Source organism: Oratosquilla oratoria, chromosome 25 (genome assembly GCF_046742065.1).
Source record: "Oratosquilla oratoria isolate Oo_2021 chromosome 25, ASM4674206v1, whole genome shotgun sequence".
NCBI lineage: Eukaryota > Metazoa > Arthropoda > Malacostraca > Stomatopoda > Squillidae > Oratosquilla > Oratosquilla oratoria.
The window spans coordinates 32,632,943-32,656,523 of record NC_134801.1 but is presented as its reverse complement, the minus strand read 5'-3'; the positions used below and the strand labels follow the sequence as shown (position 1 = coordinate 32,656,523).

The 23,581-nt window shown below is 43.0% G+C and overlaps 1 protein-coding gene across 1 annotated transcript in view; it reads left to right on the top strand.

Moving 5' to 3' along the window:
• Window positions 1-23,581, top strand: part of LOC143038759 (methyltransferase-like protein 27) — a 42,101-nt gene that overhangs the window by 1,246 nt on the left and 17,274 nt on the right. Inside the window, exons 2-3 of the mRNA XM_076208288.1 lie at window positions 9,693-9,903; window positions 21,772-21,920. Of these exons, the coding sequence (XP_076064403.1) occupies window positions 9,757-9,903; window positions 21,772-21,920 (296 nt within the window). The 5' untranslated portion in view covers window positions 9,693-9,756. The remainder of the gene's footprint in view (window positions 1-9,692; window positions 9,904-21,771; window positions 21,921-23,581) is intronic.

Sequence of the window (23,581 nt, the reverse complement as noted above, 5' to 3'; positions counted from 1 at the left end):
CTTAGAATCATCAAAACAGCCAGTGCAGTCGGTTTTAATCAGAATACACACACACACACACACACACACACACACACACACACACACACACTGGAGCAAAGAAGAGAGAGAGGAGACCCACTGACCATCTACAGAATCATGAAAGGCACAGAGATACTTGATAGAGAAGAATTACTAAACTGGGACAAGAGAAACACAAGAGGACATGGAAGGAAATTAAGAAAACATAGCTATAGAAGAGAACTTTTTTAAGAAAAACAGTTTTCCACATAGAGTTTTAGACACTTGGAACAAACTGGATAATGAAATAGTAAGCGCAAAAACCATTCACGAGTTTAAAAGCAAACTAGACACTGAGAGATACAATGGCGGGACAACACGAGCATAGCTCCCCTTCCCGCAAAATACAACTAGGTAAATACAACTAGGTAAATACACACACACACACACACACACACACACACACACACACACACACACACACACACTTTCGTCGGATGGACGGCGAAGATTGGAGTTACAAAGAAAAAGCGAAATCTACGTGGATCTCAACGTCAAGGAAGTACCTTATTGTATTTATAGGGAAGGGGAAAGCTCGTGGTGTAGTGGGAAGGTGATAAAAAAGGAGAAGGGGAGGGATTACTGAGGGAAATGGAAGGAAATGAGGAAGGGGAGGACTTGGTCCAGGAGGCCAGGCGTCTTGTAAACAAGAGAAGGACCGAGGATGATTTTGGAGACGAAGGGACTAACAAAAATGTAAAGATTAGAAATATAGATAAGAGCAGCACAATGGAAGGTGAAGATAATAATTTCCAGGGATTTAATGAGGGGGGGGGTACCAACCTCCCCCGATTAGTAAGACTAGAGGAAAAACTTGCAAAAATGACCGAGCATTGAGAAAGTAGGTTCGGTAACATAGCAAAGATTGCCAAGAGAGTTGAAAAATTGGAAGAACTAGAGAAGGTGAACAAAAACTTAACTAAAGAAATAGAAGAATTAAAAAGACAGTTAAAAAAAGTAAAAGAGGAGAATGAGGAATTAAAGAGGAATAATAAAGACAATAAAGAAGTCATAGCAAAAAAAGCACAGGGTTGAAAAAAAAACAAGAAAACAGTAAAGTTGCATTTACTGACATAATAAAACAGCAAATGAAAGAACAAACTGAAGACTCAGTTATTAAAGTGATGAGACAGAAGGAGAATATAGTAAGAGACTTAGCAGATAAAAAGAAATGTATTATTATATTAGGAATGGAAGAGAAATATAACCTCAATAGAACCACAAGAATCAATGAGGAAAAAGAAAAAGTAAACAGTTTACTAGAATTAGTTCAGGAAGATAAACCTGAAATCATGAAACAAATTGAAGAGATGTATAGACTCGGAAAGTATGGTACAGATAAGACCAGACCAATTAAGATTAAATTCAGGTCACAAACGACGGCAGAGAATATCTTAGCAAAAACAGGGACACTAGCAGCAAGTGAACAATATAAAATGGTATGGATAAAAAGAGAAATGAATAAAGAGGAAAGAGAGGAGGAAAAAATGAAAAGACAAAAAGCTAAGGAAAAAACGAGAACAGAACAGTCAGAAAAAGAGAAATTCTATTGGAGAGTAGTGAATATGAAAGTAAGGAAATACGACATACTAGAGAAAAACAAAAGGGAAACAGAGAATACAGTGGAAGTGGTAGAAAACTAAAAGTGTCTTATACAAATATAGATGGATTAATAACAGGATTGAATGAGCTGAATGATTATCTGAAGGAAAAAGAACCGGACATAATGGGAATTGTAGAAACGAAATTAAAAGGTCCACTACCACCCAACAGTGTAGGACATGATGTATATAATTATTGGATTAGAAACAGAGAGACAAAACAAGGGGGTGGTGTTATGTTCCTGATTAAGAAGGATATAAGCGTGAGGTGTGTCACATATGGAAAGAATACAGTAGAGATGATTATGATCGAAGTGGAAGACAGAGATAAGAAGAACAGAAAGTTTGTGATAAATTATGTGCCTCCAAAAATAGCCTCGTGGGAAGAGAGTGAACATAAAAGTATGTTAGAAGACACAAGGATAACATTAAATAAGATCATGGAAGATGGAGGAAGAATAGTTATGATGGGCGACTTTAATTGCAAAGAAGTCTGCTGGGAAGAGATGACAGTAAAGGGTGGAGAAGACTCATGGGGAAATGTTCTACTCGAGATGATTATTGACCATACAATGACACAGTGGATACAGGAGAATACTAGGTATAGAAATGAAGAAGAGCCATAGAGACTAGACCTAATAATCACATCTGAACCTAGAATAGTGGAAAAGATTGAATATAAAACACCAATAAGTAAAAGTGACCACATATTGATTGAACTGGAACTAAATGAGAAAATACATGAAAAGAAATTAACAATATAGAAAAGGAAGAATAATGTATGAAAAAACAAAATTTGATAAAATAAGAGAATTCTTTCAAAAAGAAAAATGGGAAGGAATATACAAAGAAGAAACTTTGATTGTTCTTATTAAATTATAAGTTTCTCCAAAAATCTTGTTTATATGTTTGTCAGGTGACATATTATTCATAATAATGACTCCCAGGTCCTTCTCATTTTCTACTTTTTTTTTATTCCTCCCAGTTTTGCATCATCCGCAAAGAAGCTCATATAACTTTCAATTCCTTCATCCATATCATTAATATATATAGCAAACATTATTGGGGCCAGAATTGTTCCTTGTGGAACACCACTTATCACTTCATCCCAATTAGAGTGTTTGTCTCTTATCACTACTCTCATTTTTCTTTCTTGCAAAAAGTCTTCCATCCATTTCAGCAGTTTGCCCTGTATTCCTCCTGTAGTTTCTAATTTCTTAAACAACTTCTTGTGTGTGTGTGTGTGTGTGTGTGTGTGTGTGTGTGTGTGTGTGTGTGTGATTCACCATGGTCTAAGATCACGTGTTGTACTCGTGATCGACAGCTATTTCCTTCCCGGAAGAGAGCTCAGAGCTCATATACGACCGATCTATGGGTAATGCTGTGACCTTGCAAGCACACACACACACACACACACACACTGACCTCCCCGCCCACGAGAGTTGGAGTAACGACCCGCAGCGCAACGATACTGAAATTATTTAAGCCCTGGGCGGGATTCGAACCCGGACCGTCGTAGTGGTGGCCGCGATCGCTACCACTGCGCCGTGTGTGGTTGTGGTTGTGTGTGTGTGTGTGTGTGTGTGTGTGTGTGTGTGTGTGTGTGTGTGTGTGTGTGTGTGTGTGTGTGTGTGTGTGTGTGTGTGTGTGTGTGATTCACCATGGTCTAAGATCACGTGTTGGACTCGTGATCGACAGCTATTTCCTTCCCGGAAGAGAGCTCAGAGCTCATATACGAGCGATCTATGGGTAATGCTGTGACCTTGCATGCACACACACACTGACCTCCCCGCCCACGAGAGTTGGAGTAACGACCCGCAGCGCAACGATACTGAAATTATTTAAGCCCTGGGCGGGATTCGAACCCGGACCGTCGTTGTGGCGGCCGCGATCGCTACCACTGCGCCGTGTGTGTGTGTGTGTGTGTGTGTGTGTGTGTGTGTGTGTGTGTGTGTGTGTGTGTGTGTGTGTGTGTGTGTGTGTGTGTGTGTGTGTGTGTGTGTGTGTGTGTGTGTGTGTGTGTGTGTGTGTGTGTGTGTGTGTGTGTGTGTGTGTGTGTGTGTGTGTGTGTGTGTGTGTGTGTGTGTGTGTGTGTGTGTGTGTGTGTGTGTATACATTGAATTTCAGTTTATCTACCTTTCCATGCGGCTTTTTGGAAGGGCAATTTGTGCATACAATTCTGAACATTTGGAAATGGCAAGACAAGACCTTGGGGGGAAATTTAAAGTTTCTACTGCATGCACATGTTTATAAATAGTTAGTTGTAAATATGTGCATGTATCCTTAGAATTTGTCTTTCGGACAAAATTATGCACAATACGAGTGATTTTACTTTAGAATAGATTAAATTGGCTGACTAAAAAAATGGACTTGATCTAGATCTGTAATAGATCTAACGTTAGATTCTACGTGCTGACAGCCATCACAGTAAAATTAAAATACATACATACATACATACATACATATACCAAAGGCTTTTTTCCCCTTTACACGGGGGAGGGGGTAGCCAAAAAGAAAAAGGCATAGAAACCACTCCCACCCATTCCATCCCCTACATATTCCACTTCCCTCCATCCTCCTCTTTCCCTCTCATCTTGGCACCTCCTGGATGACGGGTCATCCCTGCATCCTTTCCACTGCCCTGGTCAGAAGCAGTGTCGCAAGGCACAGCACATCCACAGCAAGGCCGCTTCGTTAATTCGGCGACCCACCCCTCTCCGTCCCCTCATGCAGAAAAGGAGAAGACGGGGAGAAATTCCCTCGGGCTGCGTCAAATTATTTCTCATACATACTTCCTCACCCCCCATCCCCCACCCACTCCCCCTCATGCATCACAGCATCATCCATACACAACCCTTAGGGATTTAACCGAATAGAGGTAAAACGAAGACAGTAATTAACCTCCTATGAGGAATGAGAATGTGAGTCAGGGTCCCCATTCACTTTGTCTCCACGAAACAGGTATTACATATTTGTATGTGTTGTCGTAATTTCATTTCCCAGTAAGTCTCCCCACCCCCCACATTTAGACCCTGCCGAGGTTATTTCGGGATTTAAAGTTAAGGCCTATTCACATCGTAAAGTTTGTAAGAAGATAAGAATGGAGGATAGTGCAAGAGACCACAAGGCCACGTCTTGAACAATATTGCCACCTATCATCCCGATCCATGAAGTTATCTAATCTTTTCGTCAGATGATTAACCGATTGTTTCAGTTCTCACTACATGGTCACTAAGTCTATTCCATTCATTAACCATTCTGTTGGTAAACCAGTTCCTTCCTATTTTCTTCTTAAAACTTAAACTCGCATGCACGTATTCACTGGAAAACGCAGGCAATTGTAGATAAACCCGGTGGAATCAACGTGCAAAAGCAGGTCAATCCAATAAAAGAGAGAGTATTTATAATCGAGTCACACTGATAACGTATTACAAGTCTGTGATACTTTATTAATGTAGGATACACACGTGTCAGACACAATATCTCTTACTGGATTTGGATTGTGATGCATAAATTATTGCCTGGCGAAGAACAACTTTTATTGTTTTGAAAGCATTAGCCTTAATATTTCACTAAATACTACTTGTTTATTCCTGAGGTCGTGACATATTTTTCCCCATTGTATCTTTTTAATTTTATTTAATTTTACATTTATTTATTTATTTATTCATTCGTTTATTTTGCACCTAAATAATTTAACATCCTCTGGCCCTCCCTACCACTGTTGGGTTCATCGATATACCTGAACTTAGCTCTATTGACGATCTTTGCTCCGACTTTTCGCTAAGGGCAGAAAATATGAGAAAAAATAATTCACTATCAGTAAATGTATATCCAATTATATTTATTTATAGCTGTTCTTTAATTTTTTACATAATCTCTCATATCGGCTATTAGATTCTTCTTATGCTTATTTTCTGTAGATCCTAGACTCAGGTGATCTCCATTTGATTTACGAACAATAACAAAGTGAGTTGAGCGAATGTACAGTGAAAAACAAAAATATCTTCCCAAGTTTGTCCAGAGACAGAATAAACACAGTAAAACATTATGAGAATCAGCAAAACTTGTGGATATTTTTGTCGATAGATATGGATGATTTTGAATTGCATTCGATTGATTTTCAAAATAGTTCAATTTAGAGTAAAAAATCTGTTGACCTCGGAGCTGACCTGGAAAATGTAAAGAGGTTTAAAACGGATGTGACAGAAAGAAGTGCGGAAAATGATGTATGAAAAACATGATAAAATATTCGAGATACTTTTGTTTATATAACAAGCCCACCGGCTGCGCCGGCGGCTTGGCCTGCGGCGTTGCGCGCCCTGGGCTACGTCCCCTTTTTAGGAAAATAGAATATCAAAATCATATTGCTTTTTATTTCTTGTCAACATCTAGCTGTTCTCGCAAGTCATCTATATAGGCGATTTGTGCTGGTGTTAAATTTCCGTTCAAAACACCCTTTTTATATTTTCTTAATTCTTTTTTTTTCCTTTAAGTAAAGTTTTTTTGACTTGCTTTTCTTGTTTCAAAACTTTGCGAATTGTTAAAGCTTTTGCTTTGGCCTCTCTCCGTTCCTTTCTAGCCTCCTTCTTCTTCATTCGTTCTTCTTCTTCTTTTTCGAGTTCTTCTTAAGTCTAAGGTTAATTCACTTATTCACGCTGCTAATGCGGTCATTGGTGACCTTAAATTTGATTCCATTACTGGTGATTTTGCCCCCGGCTATTTTTACGGGAATGTTAAAACGCACAAGGAAGGTAACCCCTTAAGACCTATCATCTCTCAAATACCTACCCCTACTTATTCCCTAGCTAAACGCTTAAATCAGATTATCACCCCCTACATCCCCACCACTCATTCCCTTAAATCTACTGATGAATTTGTTGACATTTTAAGATGTAACAAGCCCTCGGGCATTTTAGCCTCTCTGGACGCTGAGAGTCTTTTTTCCCATGTCCCCTTGATTAGAACTGTTGACATCATCTTAAATTACACCTACCGCCATCCAGTGCTCCCTCCCCCCAAACTTTCTGAGCCTATCTTGAAAGACATGCTCTTGGCTTGTACATCAGAAGCCCCTTTTAAATGCCCTTTAGGTAATTTGTATGTTCAGACTGACGGGGTTGCCATGGTTGCTCAAGCCTTCATGGCCCATGTTGAAGAAGTTATTAGCAACCTCCCTATTAAACCCTCTTTGTACCGCAGGTATATAGACGACATTTTTGTGTGTGTCAATGACATGCGTTTACTTGAAGAACTTAGATCGAACCTCCAGGAAGTTTCAGGTTTAAAATTTTCTGTTGAGTTAAACGATAACAACAAACTCCCGTTTCTTGATGTTATGGTGGACGCGTCTTCTGACAACTTCATCACTTCTGTTTACCGCAAGCCCACCAATGCTGGGAAATGCATGAACGGTGAGAGTGAATGTACGGCCGAGTACAAAAGAGGTGTTATTAAGGCCTACGTGCGACGGGCGATTAAGGTTTGCTCGTCCTGGCATTCACTACACGCAGAACTACAACACCTACGCCAGCTGTTAGTGAATAACGGTTATTCCAACACAGACTTTGACAACATTACCAATAAGATGTTAGACAGTAGTTTGTATAACCGTACCCCTCCCCACAATAATATCATCAAAGTCTTTTATAAGAATATCTTCAACAGCGCTTACCGTGAGGATGAGAAATGCATTAAAGACATTGTTTTTCGAAATTGTAAACCGGTGGATGAAAATGATGTCTTGCGCTTGGTGATATTTTATAAAAAAAAAGAAAAAAAAAACGCACTAGTTCCCTAGTCCTCAAAAATTATTTGTCTGGCACTTCTGGGATGCTGTCGAAAACTAACGTAGTCTATATGTTCAAATGCATTACTGGAGACTGTGAGCTCTTTCCTCGTAGCTATGTTGGTCATACGACATGCAGCCTTAGCAGACGTTTAACTCTCCACCTCCAACAGGGAGCCATTAAAAATCATGTTGAACAGTATCACAAGTCTGTGTTGGATAGAGCAACCATTGTTCATAACACTGAAGTGCTAGCCCAGTGTAATAATATTAAGGAACTAAAAATGTTAGAGGCTGTGTATATAAGAGAATTGTCTCCTGTGATCAATGTGCAGGCTAATTTGTTGTCTGCTATTTCTTTATTTAATACGTCCTCCCTGTGTATGCTAAGCACGCTACTTCACCTCACCTTACTCCGACTCCTACTCTCCCCCCCTCACCTCTCCCACCCCCATCCCCACCCCCACCACAAGCTCTGAGAAAGTCTTCCAGGGTCAGGTCATCGGAGGTTTAAAGATCGCGCTTGACCTAAGAGTGTAGCATTCTATTATTTCCTGTGACCATGTAACGTATCTGTAGATTGTGTTGCCTTAACTGTTCTTGTAACTTGATAATGACTCTATGTAGTCGAAACGTCAAATATTAAAATGGAGAACTTTGGAAAGTTCGTTTCCGCTCATCCTCCCAATATTAGAACTTTAGTGAGGAAACTTGAAAATATCAAGAAGAAAATTAATAACTGTGAAAATGCTGTGGTGTTCAATTCAGTGTGTATAAAAGAAAACCTGCGCCCTAAGTATATATATATATATATATATATATATATATATATATATATATATATATATGTGTGTGTGTGTGTGTGTGTGTGTGTGTGTGTGTGTGTGTGTGTGTGTGTGTGTATGTATATACATATATGTATATATATATATATATATATATATATATATATATATATATTGAGACATTCTGACAGGTTGATGTAAGCGGAATAGGAAACACAGGAGTCTTAGTCTTGAGTTTATTCCTGACTAGTTTCGCAGGTATGCTTTTTCAAAGGAATATGTGTATAAACGGGCTGTGGGCATTATATACATGGGGTGGACCTCACCACCTCTCCGAGTTACCATAGTTGGTGGCGAATGTGAACATCACATTGTGGCTAACGTAACAATGAAGACATTTTTACAATTAAATATGATAACACTAATAACAAAGAAATTATTAATAGAAAATGTAACAATAGTAATGATAACAATGAAGATAAATATTTAAATAATAATATTAACAATAATAACAAAAATGATAATAGCAATACAGAAAATAATAACAATAAAATAAAAGTAATAATAATGATAATAAAAACAATAATAAAAATAATAAAAATGATAATACTAATAACCAAGAAATAAAAATTATTAATAGTAATTATGACAATAATAGTGAAAACAATGATAATTACTTTCATCATCTTTATTATTATTATTGTTATTATTATTGTTACTATTATTTTTTAAATGTTTAATTTTTAGTTTTTATTATCATTGTTTTCACTTTTATTGTCATAATTACTATTAATAATTTTTATTTCTTGGTTATATGTATTATCATTTTTATTATTTTTATTTGTTTTTATTATTATTATTATTACTTTTATTTTATTGTTATTATTTTCTGTATTGCTATTATCATTTTTGTTATTATTGTTAATATTATTATTTAAATATTTATCTTCATTGTTATCATTACTATTGTTACATTTTCTATTAATAATTTCTTTGTTATTAGTGTTATCATATCTAATTGTAAAAATGTCTTCATTGTTACGTTAGCCACAATGTGATGTTCACATTCGCCACCAACTATGGTAACTCGGAGAGGTGGTGAGGTCCACCCCATGTATATAATGCCCACAGCCCGTTTGTACACATATTCCTTTGAAAAAGCATACCTGCGAAACTAGTCAGGAATAAACTCAAGACTAAGACTCCTGTGTTTCCTATTCCGCTTACATCATATATATATATATATATATATATATATATATATACATATATATATATATATACATACATATATATATATATCAGTAAGAACTGATCATGCCTAGCCACCTCATAGAACGGGTTATGGTTGAAAATCTGGTAAAGACACAGGGAGTAGTTCTGCGCAACTAAGCTAGAGTTAAATAGTGCCTTCGTGGAAGAACACTTCAATTTTCTCTCCTTTTTTCTCTCTCTCAGATCCAGACCAGTGGAGCTCCTGACCCTACCAAACACCACCTCACTTTCCTAAGACCTCCTGAAGATGGATACTCTCGTGTCCTCGACCAAGACCATGGACGTCCTGCAGGACCTTGCTAAGGAGTCCTCTCACCTCTTGCGCTCAGTCACGGGTGAGAGTGCCACTGACACAGCCGACCGGTACAGCGTCTGGGGCCCAACGTACGACAAGGTGAGCCTTGAACGTGGTCGAGAATTCAATTAACTCCTTCCCTCAACTGATTAGAATCGACTGGCGGCAGCAGGAGTAAACAGCCAAGTCGTATCTTGCAGTTTTGGATTATCTGAGATGCCGCGGGCGATTTTTCTTAAGTTGAATAAGATATAATGATATTGATAATGGTAATAATAATGACGATTGTGATAATAATAATGGTAATAGATTTAGTGATATTGATAGTAAAAACAACAATTATTGTAATAATAGCATTACTACTGCTCATAATAACAGCAATAATAATAATCATGTTCTTAATAATAATACTAATAAAATGATAATACTAATAAAAATTATTATAATAGTGATGATATTATTATAATTATTATAACTATAATGATTATTATAACAATTATAATAATATTATAATGATCGATTATTATAATTATTATCATAATTATCATTGTAATTATTACTATCATTATTACTATAACTATTACTATAACTATTACTATAATTATTACCATAATTGTTATCATTACTGTTATTGTTACTGTTATTATTGCTGTTATCATTGCTGTTATCATCACTGTTATCATCACTGTTATTGTTATTATTGCTATTGTTGTTGTTATTGTTGTTATTATTGTTGTTATTGTTGTTATTATCAACAACAACAATAATAATTGTGATAATAATAGTAATAATAATAATAATAATAATAATAATAATAATAATAATAATAATAATAATAATAATAATAATAATAATAATAATAATACAGTGATTATAATAACAATGATTGTAAGGCAGTTGCCTCGCTGGCGACGCATGGGTAGCATCGGCACCTCGGAAGATCCCCACGGACCAAAGACCTGGCAGTCACCGGCTGCCCTGAGGTCCTGACAGGGCCGCATCGGATCAGACAAAACGAGTCTCTCGGAACACCTGCAGCCCCCACCTGTAGTGAGCGTCTCCCAAGAGACCGTTAATGCGAGGGTCATGACCTGATCCCGGTCAATATAAGGGGTCACTGGGAGTTCACCATGTACACGATGTCACACACACACCACACCATCACATTGGACACAACGATACGCTCATCATCAAGCAAAATGAGAGCATACCCCTGTGTCATCATCCTCGCTCGAATGTATTGATCAATCCGCTGTTATCCGATGTGGAAATAGTGACCGGTGTAAATAGTGAATAACATATAGTGTACTGTGATACGCTCTCACCTGGCAAGATGAGAGCCCCGGGGTCATAGCACCCCGAGCGCGGTAGAGTCGAGAAGCATCTTCTCCATCTCCAGCAACGAAGATAGCGACCACCCGGAAGTAAACCCCGACCTCCAGAAATCCAAGCACCCTCGAACCAAACCCTCCCTGGGAAATGGCGCCCAGCCCAGCGACACCAGTGCCCCAGCCCCAGTGCCGGCAGCTGACCCCGGCCCCACCGAAGGTAATCACCTACCCGTTGATGACTAGTTGTACGGGCACCCTACTCCTTCCCCTGAACCTGCAACTCTCTCACGGACAACCCAGGGGGTCAAAGCAGAAGGGGACAAGCTGCAGCGTCCTTCGTATGCATCAGTAGCTGCTGCATCTGCAGACGGAGAGTGGCAGGTAGTTACGCCCCGCCGCAAGCGCCCCAGCAACCCCAAACCCGACGTGGGTCCTGTGAAGTTCCCAGTCCTCCTCAAGCCAGAAACAAACCCTGCCCGTTTTCTCAAGCTAGGATCCTGGCATCAGGCCCAACTCATCAAGAACACGATGGGACCTGTTGATGGCATTCGCCAGACACCGTCAGGTGAATGGCTCATAAGCTGTCTCACCGAAACCCAACAAGGTCACCTCTTGCGTACCACGGCCTTGCAGACTGACCATGGCGACCCCATCAAGATCCTCACTAGGATACCCAAAACCATTGTCGTAGGAGTTGTCAAAGGTGTCCCCCTTGAAGAGGACGCCGAGAAACTCCTAAAGGCTGATCTGGAACCCCAGGACCTAGCAGTTGATGATATCCTAAGACTCACTGCGAGGGACGGCACGCCCACTGGTTCAGTGAGGGTGGCCTTCCTCATGGATATCCTCCCTTCCACTGTGAAGCTGGGCTACACCCTCCACCAAGTGGTCCCCTGCGTTGCCCCAGTGAGGAGGTGCACCAGATGTCAGCTGCTGGGGCACTCCAAAAAGGACACGCCACACAGGACTGCAGAGATCCGCAACTCTTCTGTGTCAACTGTTGCGGCAACCACTCTGCGGCCTACTCCAAGTGCCCAGAAGTGGCAATAAGGAGGATGGCGCATGAGCTAAAAAACAAGCGCTACACCCCCTTCTCGGAGGCTCTAGCCGTTGCCGGGGGACGCTGGGACTCCCACCTGAAAGAAGAGCGGGCGAAGGACCGTGACTTCACTACAACGTCCGGACCCAACCGGGCAATGAACAGGCGCTCGCCCTCCAAACCCCCAGCCCCCTGCAGAAGCCATCTCAAGTAGGACGGACCATCCCCCCACCGGCTGCGCGGGCGAGCCCGTCCCCCCTGCCCCGACAGCAAGAGCTCCCCCAACCACCGCTGACACTGGGACCGAGGAAAGAAAGAAACTCAGACCCAGGAAGAGGAAACCCAAGGCTTCCAAGGCTAAAAAACAGGAGGCAGAACCACCCACAACGCCTCCCCACCCCAGGGAAGAGGATGAGGGCATCCCCTTAGATGACGGGGACAGCACCACCATGTATACAGAAGACAGCGAGATCTCACACGAGCATACCTCGTCACCTTCCCCACTCCCACCCAACGACACATCCGCAGCCAGCACCATTAATTACCTCGTGGCCACCGTTGAGTCCCTACAACGGGACCTGGCACGGTCCAACCCACAAGCAGCCAAGCTACTAGATGGGATCTTCGTGATCCTAAACTCCATCTTAGAGATCACCAACAATGGCGGTAATTAAAATCATGCAGTGGAACTGTAGGGTGATTCACACCGCCCGGGACCTCCTAGTGCAGCACCTTGCGGGAAGCCCCTATCAGGTACTTGCACTACAATCCCTCCACACCTCTCCCCACCAGTTGCCAACCCTGCCAGGGTATCACTACCCTCCCTTCTTCGCAACCGACGACTCCGGCAAGGTTCGAACCGCCACGTACGTCTCCATAGGACTGGCCACCCGTCCCGGGTCACTTCCAGGCTCCCCCCTGGAAGAAGGGTACGGGGTGGTATCCTCCGTTCCTTTACAGGATGGCCGGTCGGTACACATCCTCAATTTTTACAACCCAACCTCGTCGCGTAAATTCGAGTGGCCGGGAACCCTCCCGGACAATTGGATCGTGGTAAGTGACTTCAACAGAAGGGACACTCTTTGGGAGGACGGATATCCCCGTTCCTCACCAGAATTATGCTCCCAACTAGACGCGGCTGACATCGTCCTTCTTAACAATGGGAGGCACACTAGGCTACCTGACTGCCCAGGAAATGGCACCTCAGCCTTAGATCTCTCTTTCGCATCCCCAAACATTGCGGGGATTACTAAATGGGCAGTCCAGGACGACCCTTTGTCCTCCGACTACCTCCCCATCACCATCACCTTACACCTCACCCCCACTACCCACCCCCCGCCATCTCAGGCGACTTTCAACCTGGGAAAAACGGATTGGACGACCTTTCAAGCCCACCTAGCCGACGCCCACCTCAAACTCGAGCTCATCCACCCAGTAGAGGAATTAAACATCCTCTACACGGACATTGTGATCGAGGAGGCCCGGCTAGCCACCCCAGTAACCGGCGGTAAACACGGGAGACGCGGCCATCCCTGGTGGACGGAGAACTGCAAGGAGGCCGTCGAAAAGAAGAAACTGATCTACCAGCGGTACAGAAGGGAAGGCTCGGAATCCGCCTATATCGTAATGAAACAGACCAAAGCTCTGTGCAAGAAGACCATTGCTCAAGCAAAACTAGACTACTGGAAAAACGTCAAGAAGGACAAGCTGGACCTCACCGAAGCGTGGAAGAGGTTCAAGGAAATTAAGAGTCATTACATCCCCCCCGATGATGACCTCAAGGCCCCCAATGGGAGGGTGTTACGCACAGCCGAGGATAAGGCGGAGGGGCTCCTCCACCATTTTGCCAACGCGAGCTCCTCAGCTATCCTCCCCGCTGAGAAGCGCAACTTCCGGGCAGCCCAGGATGACCTTGTGGACCTCTCCCCCCCAAGGGGGAGCACACGGACTTCTCGCTCTTCGGGCTGAAGTGGGCCCTCAGGGCCATAAAGGCCACCAAGAAATCCCCAGGTGCAGACCAAATCACGTACACCTCCCTTCCGCCCTCCAGCAATCCTTGTTGGCGATCTACAACAAATGCTGGGGAGAAGGGGTGGTACCACTGGCATGGAAACATGCAATCATGGTCCCCATCCCCAAGGCAGGCAAACAGAGGAACCTGGTGGAAAACCACCGGCCTGTGGCCCTCACCTCCCATGTCGGAAAGGTCTACGAGTGTATCATTCTGAACCGCCTAAGCCACCATGTGGACTCGAACAAGTGCCTCCCGAAGCTTCAAGCGGGGTTCAGGAGGGATAGAAGCGTAACGGACCACGTTGTGAAGCTCTCCGAACACATCCGGCGAGCCCGAAGGCAGAGAAGAATTCTTCACGCTTGTTTCCTAGACATCTCCAAGGCTTTCGACACCGTTTGGCACACAAAGCTCCTATCGAAGCTGAAGTCCATATGGGTCTCCCCGGCAATCTTCAACTTCGTGAAGTCGTTTCTCACCGACAGAACAATAGCGGTCCGGTGGAAAGGGATCATCAGATAACAAGCCAAAATCAACATGGGGGTCCCCCAAGGCTCCGTCGTCGCCCCCCTACTCCTCACCCTGCTACTAGCGGGGGTGGGAGAGGGGGTGCGACATGACACCATAGTCACTGCCTACGCGGACGACATAGCCCTCTGGAGGAAGTCTAGGTACCGACGGCCAAAGAAGAACTCGGCGAACCATCGGGCGGAGGTAAGGGTATTTCAAGAGCAAGTGGACGTGGTCGTGAACCACCTCATGGATCTTGGATTCACCCTCTCTGGGACCAAGACGGTACATATGCCGGTGCACAGCAAAGGATTACAACGCAGGTCAGTATCCGAACTGGAATCAAATCACGGTCTGCGGTACTGTTGTGAAACCCGCTGCTTCCGTCCGCTACTTGGGGGTCACCTTCGGGCGGGACGGCCTTTGGAACGAGCACCTGAGCCAAGTCTGCCTCAGTGCCAGACGGGCACTCAATCTTGTCAGTCAACCGTCGGGAGAAATGGGGCCAACGCAGGGAAACTCTGATTCCCATAATTCAGAGTCTTGTGCGTTCCCGCCTTCTCTTTGGCGCCCCCGCCCTCCACGACCTCTCTCTGACGGCCGTGCAAAGAATGGCTCGGGTAGAGTGCCAAGCGCTCTGCCTAGTGCTAGGACTGGCAGAGTCGGTTCCCTAGGCCCAAGTCTACAATGAAGCCGGCCTCCTACCACTCTGGCACTGCCTGAAGAAGGATGCCTGTACATACCTATTCAGCTCTGCAAGGGTACCCAACTCCACAGATGAAGAGATGGATGAGAGCTGGAACTCAACCTCCACCCCCGTTCCCGTTCACGGCCTTCCCGTTACAGTAAGGGACATCTGTAAGAAGGCCAAAATCCAACTCGGCCAGCGCCGGAGGATTGCCCAATGCCAGGTGGACCCCTTCCCTCCGTGGGCCCTCACCCCTCCTGAGGAGGAGCTTAACCTTCCCGGGTTTAGCCTTCGAGACGACCCACACACGCTTGCAGCGCGAGCAAGGGAGCAGATTGCGCTCAAATACCTTGACGACCTGCTGATATATACAGACGGATCAGTGCTCGAAGATGGGCGCTCAGGAGCGGGCATCTACCTGCACAACACAAAGGAAGCTTACCCAGTGAAACTACCCCCCACCACCATCCTCACGGCTGAGCTCATCGCCATCAGAGAGGCAGTGCGAAAAGTACTCACCCTTCCCCACCAGCCATCGTTGGTAACGGTGCTATCAGACTCGAAATTCAGTCTGATAGTTATCCAGAATGGCAGCTGTGCGTTATGTCCCGCCATCCTTAACAACGTCCTGTGCCTTTTAACGGAGGCCGGCAGGACGGGAGTCCACTTCCGATTCCAATGGGTCCCCTCGCACGTGGGCCTCCTTGGCAACGAGATGGCAGACAAAATTGCCAAAACAGGTGCCACATTGCCTAACAGCAAAGTCACCCCAATCCAACCCTCTGCACATGACTTCTTCCGCAAAATTGACCGCGCTGCCTGGGACCTCTGGAAATCGGAGTACCATTCTACCGCTGTCGAACGAGGATGGCCCCTCAGGACCTGCCTTGGACCGACCCCTCCTACCTTCTCCTCTCTACACCCGTACATAGCGGGAACAGTCAGCAGGATACGGGTGAATCACTGGCGGACCAAATATACTACTTCCCGCTGCACCTGTGGCGCAGAAGTATCCTTCACGCACTGCCTCTTCTTGTGCCCCGCAATGGAAGCTCACTTTCGGCCCCTAAGGACAACCTTCAATGACCCTGCCACAGCCCTCGAACGCCTCGTTGCGGACGACTCCCCCAAAGCCGACCTCCTCGTCCTCGCAGCCAACCTCGTCTGCTCCTCCCCAGTCGGGGGACTGCTGTAAAGACCCCCCCCCACACACACACACACCCGCATGCCCACAAGTGAAAATCAAACTCTTACCCAATTACACAACTTTCCAAATCACACGAACACTTCCCTAACATCACCAAACACACTACTTGAAGCCACTCAGAAACTACAAGCCAGTCCCTAAATCGGCTAGCTTCGCTGGGACTAAATTCACAAACCAACCAACCAACCACCATATACAGACGGCCTCGGGAACTGAGGCAGTTATCTCCAGTCACCTCTTACACCGAGACTTCGCCAAGGACAGAGCGAGCTTATTTACCTGTTCTTAGGCGCCCAACTTTGAAAAGTAACTAACAAAACTTTCCAGCGTTTGCCTTCAGCCGAGCTCACGTCTCCTACGTTTCTGACAACGATAATAATAATAATGATACATACATACATATATACATACATACATACATACATATATATACTAACGGCTTTTTCCCCCTAACAAAGGAGGTAATCAAAAAAACAAGGGCATAAAATCCACTTCTACCCATTCCATCCCCACATAATTCACTCCTATTCACCTCCCTCCCTCTTATCCTGGCTCCTCCTGGATGACGGGTCATCCCTGTATCTCGTCTACTGCCTTGGGTGAGAGGCAATGTAGCAAGACACATCACATCCACAGCAAGGCTGCTTCATTTAATCGGCGACGCCCCCTCTCCGTTCATTAGTGCAGAAAAAGAAAAGACGGGGAGAAATCCCTTCGAGCTGAGTCAAAAATATCATTCAAACATAATCCCTCAATCCCCAACCCCCACCCACTTTCTTCCATGCATCTGAACATCATCCATACGCAACAATTCTCCACTCTCTCCTATCTTCTGTCTTCTCCCTTCCTTCCTCAATAGACATTCCCCTCTTTCCCAATGACCCTTATAGGCCAGCCACCCATCCATCTCATCCTTGGTCGCCCCATCATGTTCCCTTCATCCAACTCTGCCTTCCACACCTCTTTTACTAATCTTTCTTCACTCTTTCTTTCCATGTGTCCAAACCATCCCAATACTCTTTCATCGAACCTATCTCCCAACTCCCTTTCCATCCTCGCTCTCCTCCTCATTTGTCACACTATCCAACCTAATAACCGCTACCATACTTCTCAGGCACTTCATCTCAAACACATTCAAACTCCTCCTCTCTTTCTTTCTTATTTTCCAAGTTTCTGCCCCATACAGTGCTGTCGGCACAATCACTTCTTCATACAATCTCCTCTAAACATCCACTCCCAAATATCTATTTCTCATTACACTTTTTACTTGATTCTCTCAATCTACATTCTGCCTCCCCCTCCACTCCTCCCTTTCCCGACACATTCGCACCCAAGTATCTAAAGCAATCCACTTCCCCAGTCTCTCTCCCTTAATACTCACTTCCAATTGGCTGACATATTCTCCCCTTGTACATCTTATCACCTTACTTTTATCCATGTTATCTTCAACTTTCTTCTTTCGCACACCTTCCCAAACACTGTCACTAACTTTTTTAATCCTCCCTCTGATTCTGCTACAAGCGCAGTGTCGTCAGAAAAAAACTCTCTTATCTCCCATTTTTCTCCAGTTTCTTTAAATATCTCTAATCCCCGTCCCAGTACCTTTGCATTTACCTCTCGCACCACCTCATCCATGTATAAATAGAACAGCCAAGGTAAAGGTAGGACTTCGCTAGGGATGTTATAGTAATATTAATAATGATAATAATAATAATAATGATGATGATGATGATAATAATAACAATAACAACAACAACAATAATAATAATAATAATAATAATAATAACAATAATAATAATAATAATAATAATAATAATAACAATAATAATAATAACAACAATGATAATAACAAAATAACAACAACGACAACAGCAACAACAACGACAACAACAACAACAACAACAACAACTACGACGACAACAACGACAACGCCAACGACAACAACGCCAACGACAACGACGACAACGACAACGACGACAACGACAAGAACGACAACGACAAGAACGACAACGACAAGAACGACAACAACAACAATGACAACAATAACAACAATGACAATAACAATGACGATAATGATAATGATAATAATAATGATAATAACAGTGATAAAAAATAACAATGATAATGATAATAATAATAATAATAATAAAAATAAAAATAATAACAATAACAATAATAACAATGATGACAATGATGACAATAATGACAATACTGACTGACAATAATGACTGACAATATAATGACTGACAATATAATGACTGACAATATAATGACTGACAATATAATGACTGACAATATAATGACTGACAATATAATGACTGACAATATAATCCCACCACTCACTACCCTTCCTTCTTTTTCTTCCCGCCCTCCTTGTTCCACACACCATCTTTGTACACCTTATGACTCCCTCTTTGAACCATCCCCATTCCTCCTCCACTCCTAGTTCTACTCTATCCTTTACTCCCTCCCACTCCTCTTTCAGTTTCTTCTTAAACTCACTCTCCTTTTTTTCCCTCATTTAAGCAGTTCACTCTAAGTACCTCCCTACCTTTTGTCCTTTTCCTCTTTCTCCACCTATTCTCCACTCTCATTTTACCTTCCACCAGAAAATGATCTGATATTCCCCCGCTCTCTCCCCTTAGAACATGTACATCCTTAACTCTTCCTACCATACTCCTGGTCACCACTATATAGGCCATTAACGCTCTATCTGCCACCCTTCCATCCACCCCTCTCTCCCATGTGTACTTATGCTTGACTTTCTTCTTAAATACTGTATTAGCTATCATCAACTCTCTTTCAAGACACATCTCCACCATCATTTCTCCACTACGATTTTTACCGGGAACTCCATACTTCCCAATCACTCTGTCTATTGGCTCATTTCCTACCCTAGCATTAAGGTCTCCCAATACAACTACATTGACATTTCTCCCTAATCCCTCTATACACTCACTTATATCTACCCAAAAAGCCTCCCTTTCCTCTACACTCTTCTCACTACCAGGTCCATACGCACTTACAAAAACCCACATCTCCCTTCCCAGCTTCACCTTCATCCACATCAACCTTCATGAAACCTCCTTCCACTCCACTACCCGCTTACTTATCTCTTCACTTACTAGTATAGCCACCCCTACTCTCCCTCGTCCCCTCTTCACTCCTGAGTACTTCCCAGCTACACTCCCAAACTCACAGTTGCCCTTTCCTTTCATTTTAGTTTCACTCAAAGCCAGCACATCCATCTTTCTTCTCACAAACATACTGCCAATCTCTTCCCTCTTACTCTCATCTGTACCACATCCACGCACATTAAAAGACCCAAACCTTAGGGTACTGGTTGGAAAACTCCCAGACCCTCTTATGCCTTTTCTTTTGTTTTTAGGAATGTCCCCTTTCGGGGCTACAGGTAGTAGGACTCCTAATCCCATCCCCCGTCCCTTTTTTGTCGCCTTTTACGACTCAAGTGGGAAAAACTTAGTGGTAGTATTCTCTTCCCCCACCACAGGGTCGGCGAAAACAGAAAATGAATACTCAGAGAAATGGTACAGGACAGCAACAAGGGGTTGGGAGACAGCATAACGGAGGGACAGTCGTAGTATAAAAGTGTCATCATTTCTCTATGAACAGAGTTTTCCTCTATCATAGACAAAATGATATGTGGCTCTGGTCCGTAGGGGCGCCCCATATAGACCCTAAAGTATCAACTGCATGCTACTTTGCCACAATAACATACAGCCAATACCCCAGACGGGTAATAATAATAATAATGATAATAATAATAATAATAATAATAATAATAATAATAATAATAATAATAATAATAATAATAATAATAATAATAATAATAATTAATAATAATAATGATAAGATAATAGTAATAATGATAATAATGATAATAATGTTAATAATAATAATGATAATAATAATAATAGTAATAAAATAATAGTAATAGTAATAATAATAATAATAATAATAATAATAATAAATCTGTTTACCAAGAATTTTTCCCTTTATAAGGGAGGTAGCCCAGTCAAAAGCACGTATCAACTGCCACACATTCCACTCTCATCTTAGCTCCTGAAATATGATTAGTCATCCCTATATCCCGCCCACTGCCCTGGGTCAGAAGCAATGCAGCACGACACAGTACATCCACAGCAATGCCGCTTCACTTAAACGGTAACACCCTCTACCTCTCGTCCCCTCATGCAGAAAAAGAGAAGACAGGGAGAAATCCCTTCGAGCTGCGTCAAAATGTCATTCATACATAAGGACCCCATACCCCCCATCCCCCATCCCTTGCATAACAGTCTTATCTTTACACAGTCACTCTCCACTCATCCCTATCTCCTGCCCTCTCCTTTCCTTGCTTAACGCCCCCTTCACCCTATCTATCCGTCTAATCCTCGGTCCTCCCCTTAAGTTCACTCTCTACACTTCTGCGTTCCACACCTCATTTACCAATATTCCATCACTCATTCTTTCTGTGTCCAAACCCTCCCAACAATCTTTCATCAGACCTATCTGCCACCTCCTTTTCCACTCCCGCTCTCCTCCTCGCCTTCTCGTTTCTCACTCTATCCAACCTAGTAACCCCTACCATACTTCTCAGACATTTCCTCAAACACATTTAAATCTTCCCTTTTTGTGCCGTCGGCACAATCACCCCTTCATACAATCTCCTCTTTGCAACCATTCCCATATGCCTATTTTTCGTAACACTTTTTAATCCTCCAAGGCATTTACTTGCTTCTGTCAATACATACATACACCAACGGCTTTTTCCTCCTTACAAGGGAGGTAGCCAAAAGTCAAAGGCATAAATCCACTCTCACCCATTTCATACCCACATACCCACTCCTATTCACCTCCTTCCCTCCCTCTTATCTTGGCTCCTCCTGGATGATGGGTCATCCCTGCATATCGCCCACTGCCATGGGTCAGAAGCAGTGTAACAAGACATAGCACATCCAAAGCAAGACCGTTTCATTCAATCGGCGACCCTCCCTTCTCCGTCCCCTTATACACAAATGGAGAAGACGGGGAGAAGTCCCTTCTGGTTGCGTCAATTGATTTTCCATACATACTCCTCACCCCCCATACCCCATTATGATAATAATAATGAAGATAATAACTAGTAACAGTAACTATAAGACAATTATTGTGATGCATCAGGACCTTGAGGGGAACTACCGGGGCCACATCTACTCGGCCGACGTTGTGGCCGAAGTCGTGCCGGAGGACCGGAGGTCGACGTGTCGAGTACTGGATATGGCAGCGGGCACTGGCAAGGTCGGCGTCGAGCTGGCTCTCAGAGGTTTTAAGTAAGATCACAAGAAAAAAATCTTCTATTTCTCTTTGGCTAATTATACCTTTACCTTTTCCTCAGGGAAAGGGTTAATTTAGGAGACGCTTAACCACGGCCATGTTATATTTCCATGAACCCCTTTGATCTAGTTACGGGCTCTATATATTTTATTTAGGTTAATGCCAGGTTATTTCATCTCAGTGTTCCGTGCATTTGCTTAGCCATTTCAGTCAAATGATAAAGTCTCGAAACTTCTTTTTTTTCTTCTTCTTCTTCTTCTGGAGTCATTGAGCATTTTTGATGACCGGTTGTTCTGATATTTAAATCAGCTTCTATGATCGATGTCTTAAATGCATATGTCGGTTGTCCTGAAGATCAGAGGGCTTAATGCCCTTTTCGTTACTTTTATTTTTCTAACAAATTTCGGCCGGCTATTAATATGTAAATTTTGACAAATATTAGGCTTTCACTCATCCGATTATTATTATTATTTATTTTTTATCGCGACAAAAATATTTTTGTCTTTATTCGTATGACATGTTTTGCTCTAGTTTTTCTGTTCAAAAAGAATCGGCGTAAGTCGATGCAAGGCATAAGTGAACAAGGGTTAACGGATTTTCATGAAAATTAACATATGATAATGCTTATTCAGGGCACCGGACCAAGGAACATACAAACCCAGCAGAAATCTGTTATCAGAAATGTTTGGTACTTCCAGTTTCAAAATATTTGGTTAAAATTATTTTCTACTTCATTTTATTTATAAAACGTTAATTATTTCGGCCAAAACAACACGCCATGCACGTGGCTGCCAGGTGTACGATGCCACTCAGCTTGTCGGTTTGCCACAGTAAAACCTTAGCGTTCAGGCTAATACAGTGGTAGCGAGGTGGCCTTGTAATCACGGGGTCGCCAGAACGAACCTTGCCCTGGCTCTTGAGGTTAAGCTGTTTACTGATGAGGTTACTGCCGTGGCTGAGCACCACGGTGGGGGGTCGAGGCTTACCTCGGCTGACGGCCGGGGACCCGCTGTGGCGTTTGCTCGAACCCTCGCCGAGGCGCAGAAACTAGGAAAGGCATCTACTCTGAGTAATGGACCCCGACCGCTGTTCACCTCGGGACCTGAGCTGACTTGGGTAACACTGCGTGTGATACATCAGCTTCCTCCGGATATCGTCACTGATGTGGCATACCGTGGACGCCATCTCCTGCGTTCATGTATAAAAACAGTTCCGGACCACCGACAACGAGGTCTGAGCGGCTACCAACACCACAAACAATGAAAAATATCAATTTTCTTTATTTCTTATCCTTCGTTTTCTTCCAACCATAATCTCATTTATTGCCGCTGTTATATTTCTAGTATATTTTACATGTTCTTTCTACTTGCTCATACAATCGTGTAAGTATATTGCATTCCAACCACAAGAAAACATTCTTAAACACACCTGCTTATAAACAAAAAATTAGACACTGAAATAAAAAATATCATCCTGAAAGCAATGACAAGACGTGACGATTACTATCCTGCTGAAAGACAAGATAAACAACCAACAGGATTGAGATAGGCACTTCATATCTTTTTGGTATAACATGGAAACCAAATATCAGTTTGAAAGCAGAAATAGTTTTTGATCCTTTTAACTTTTTTTCTGTACAGTTCCGCGAACTTTGAAG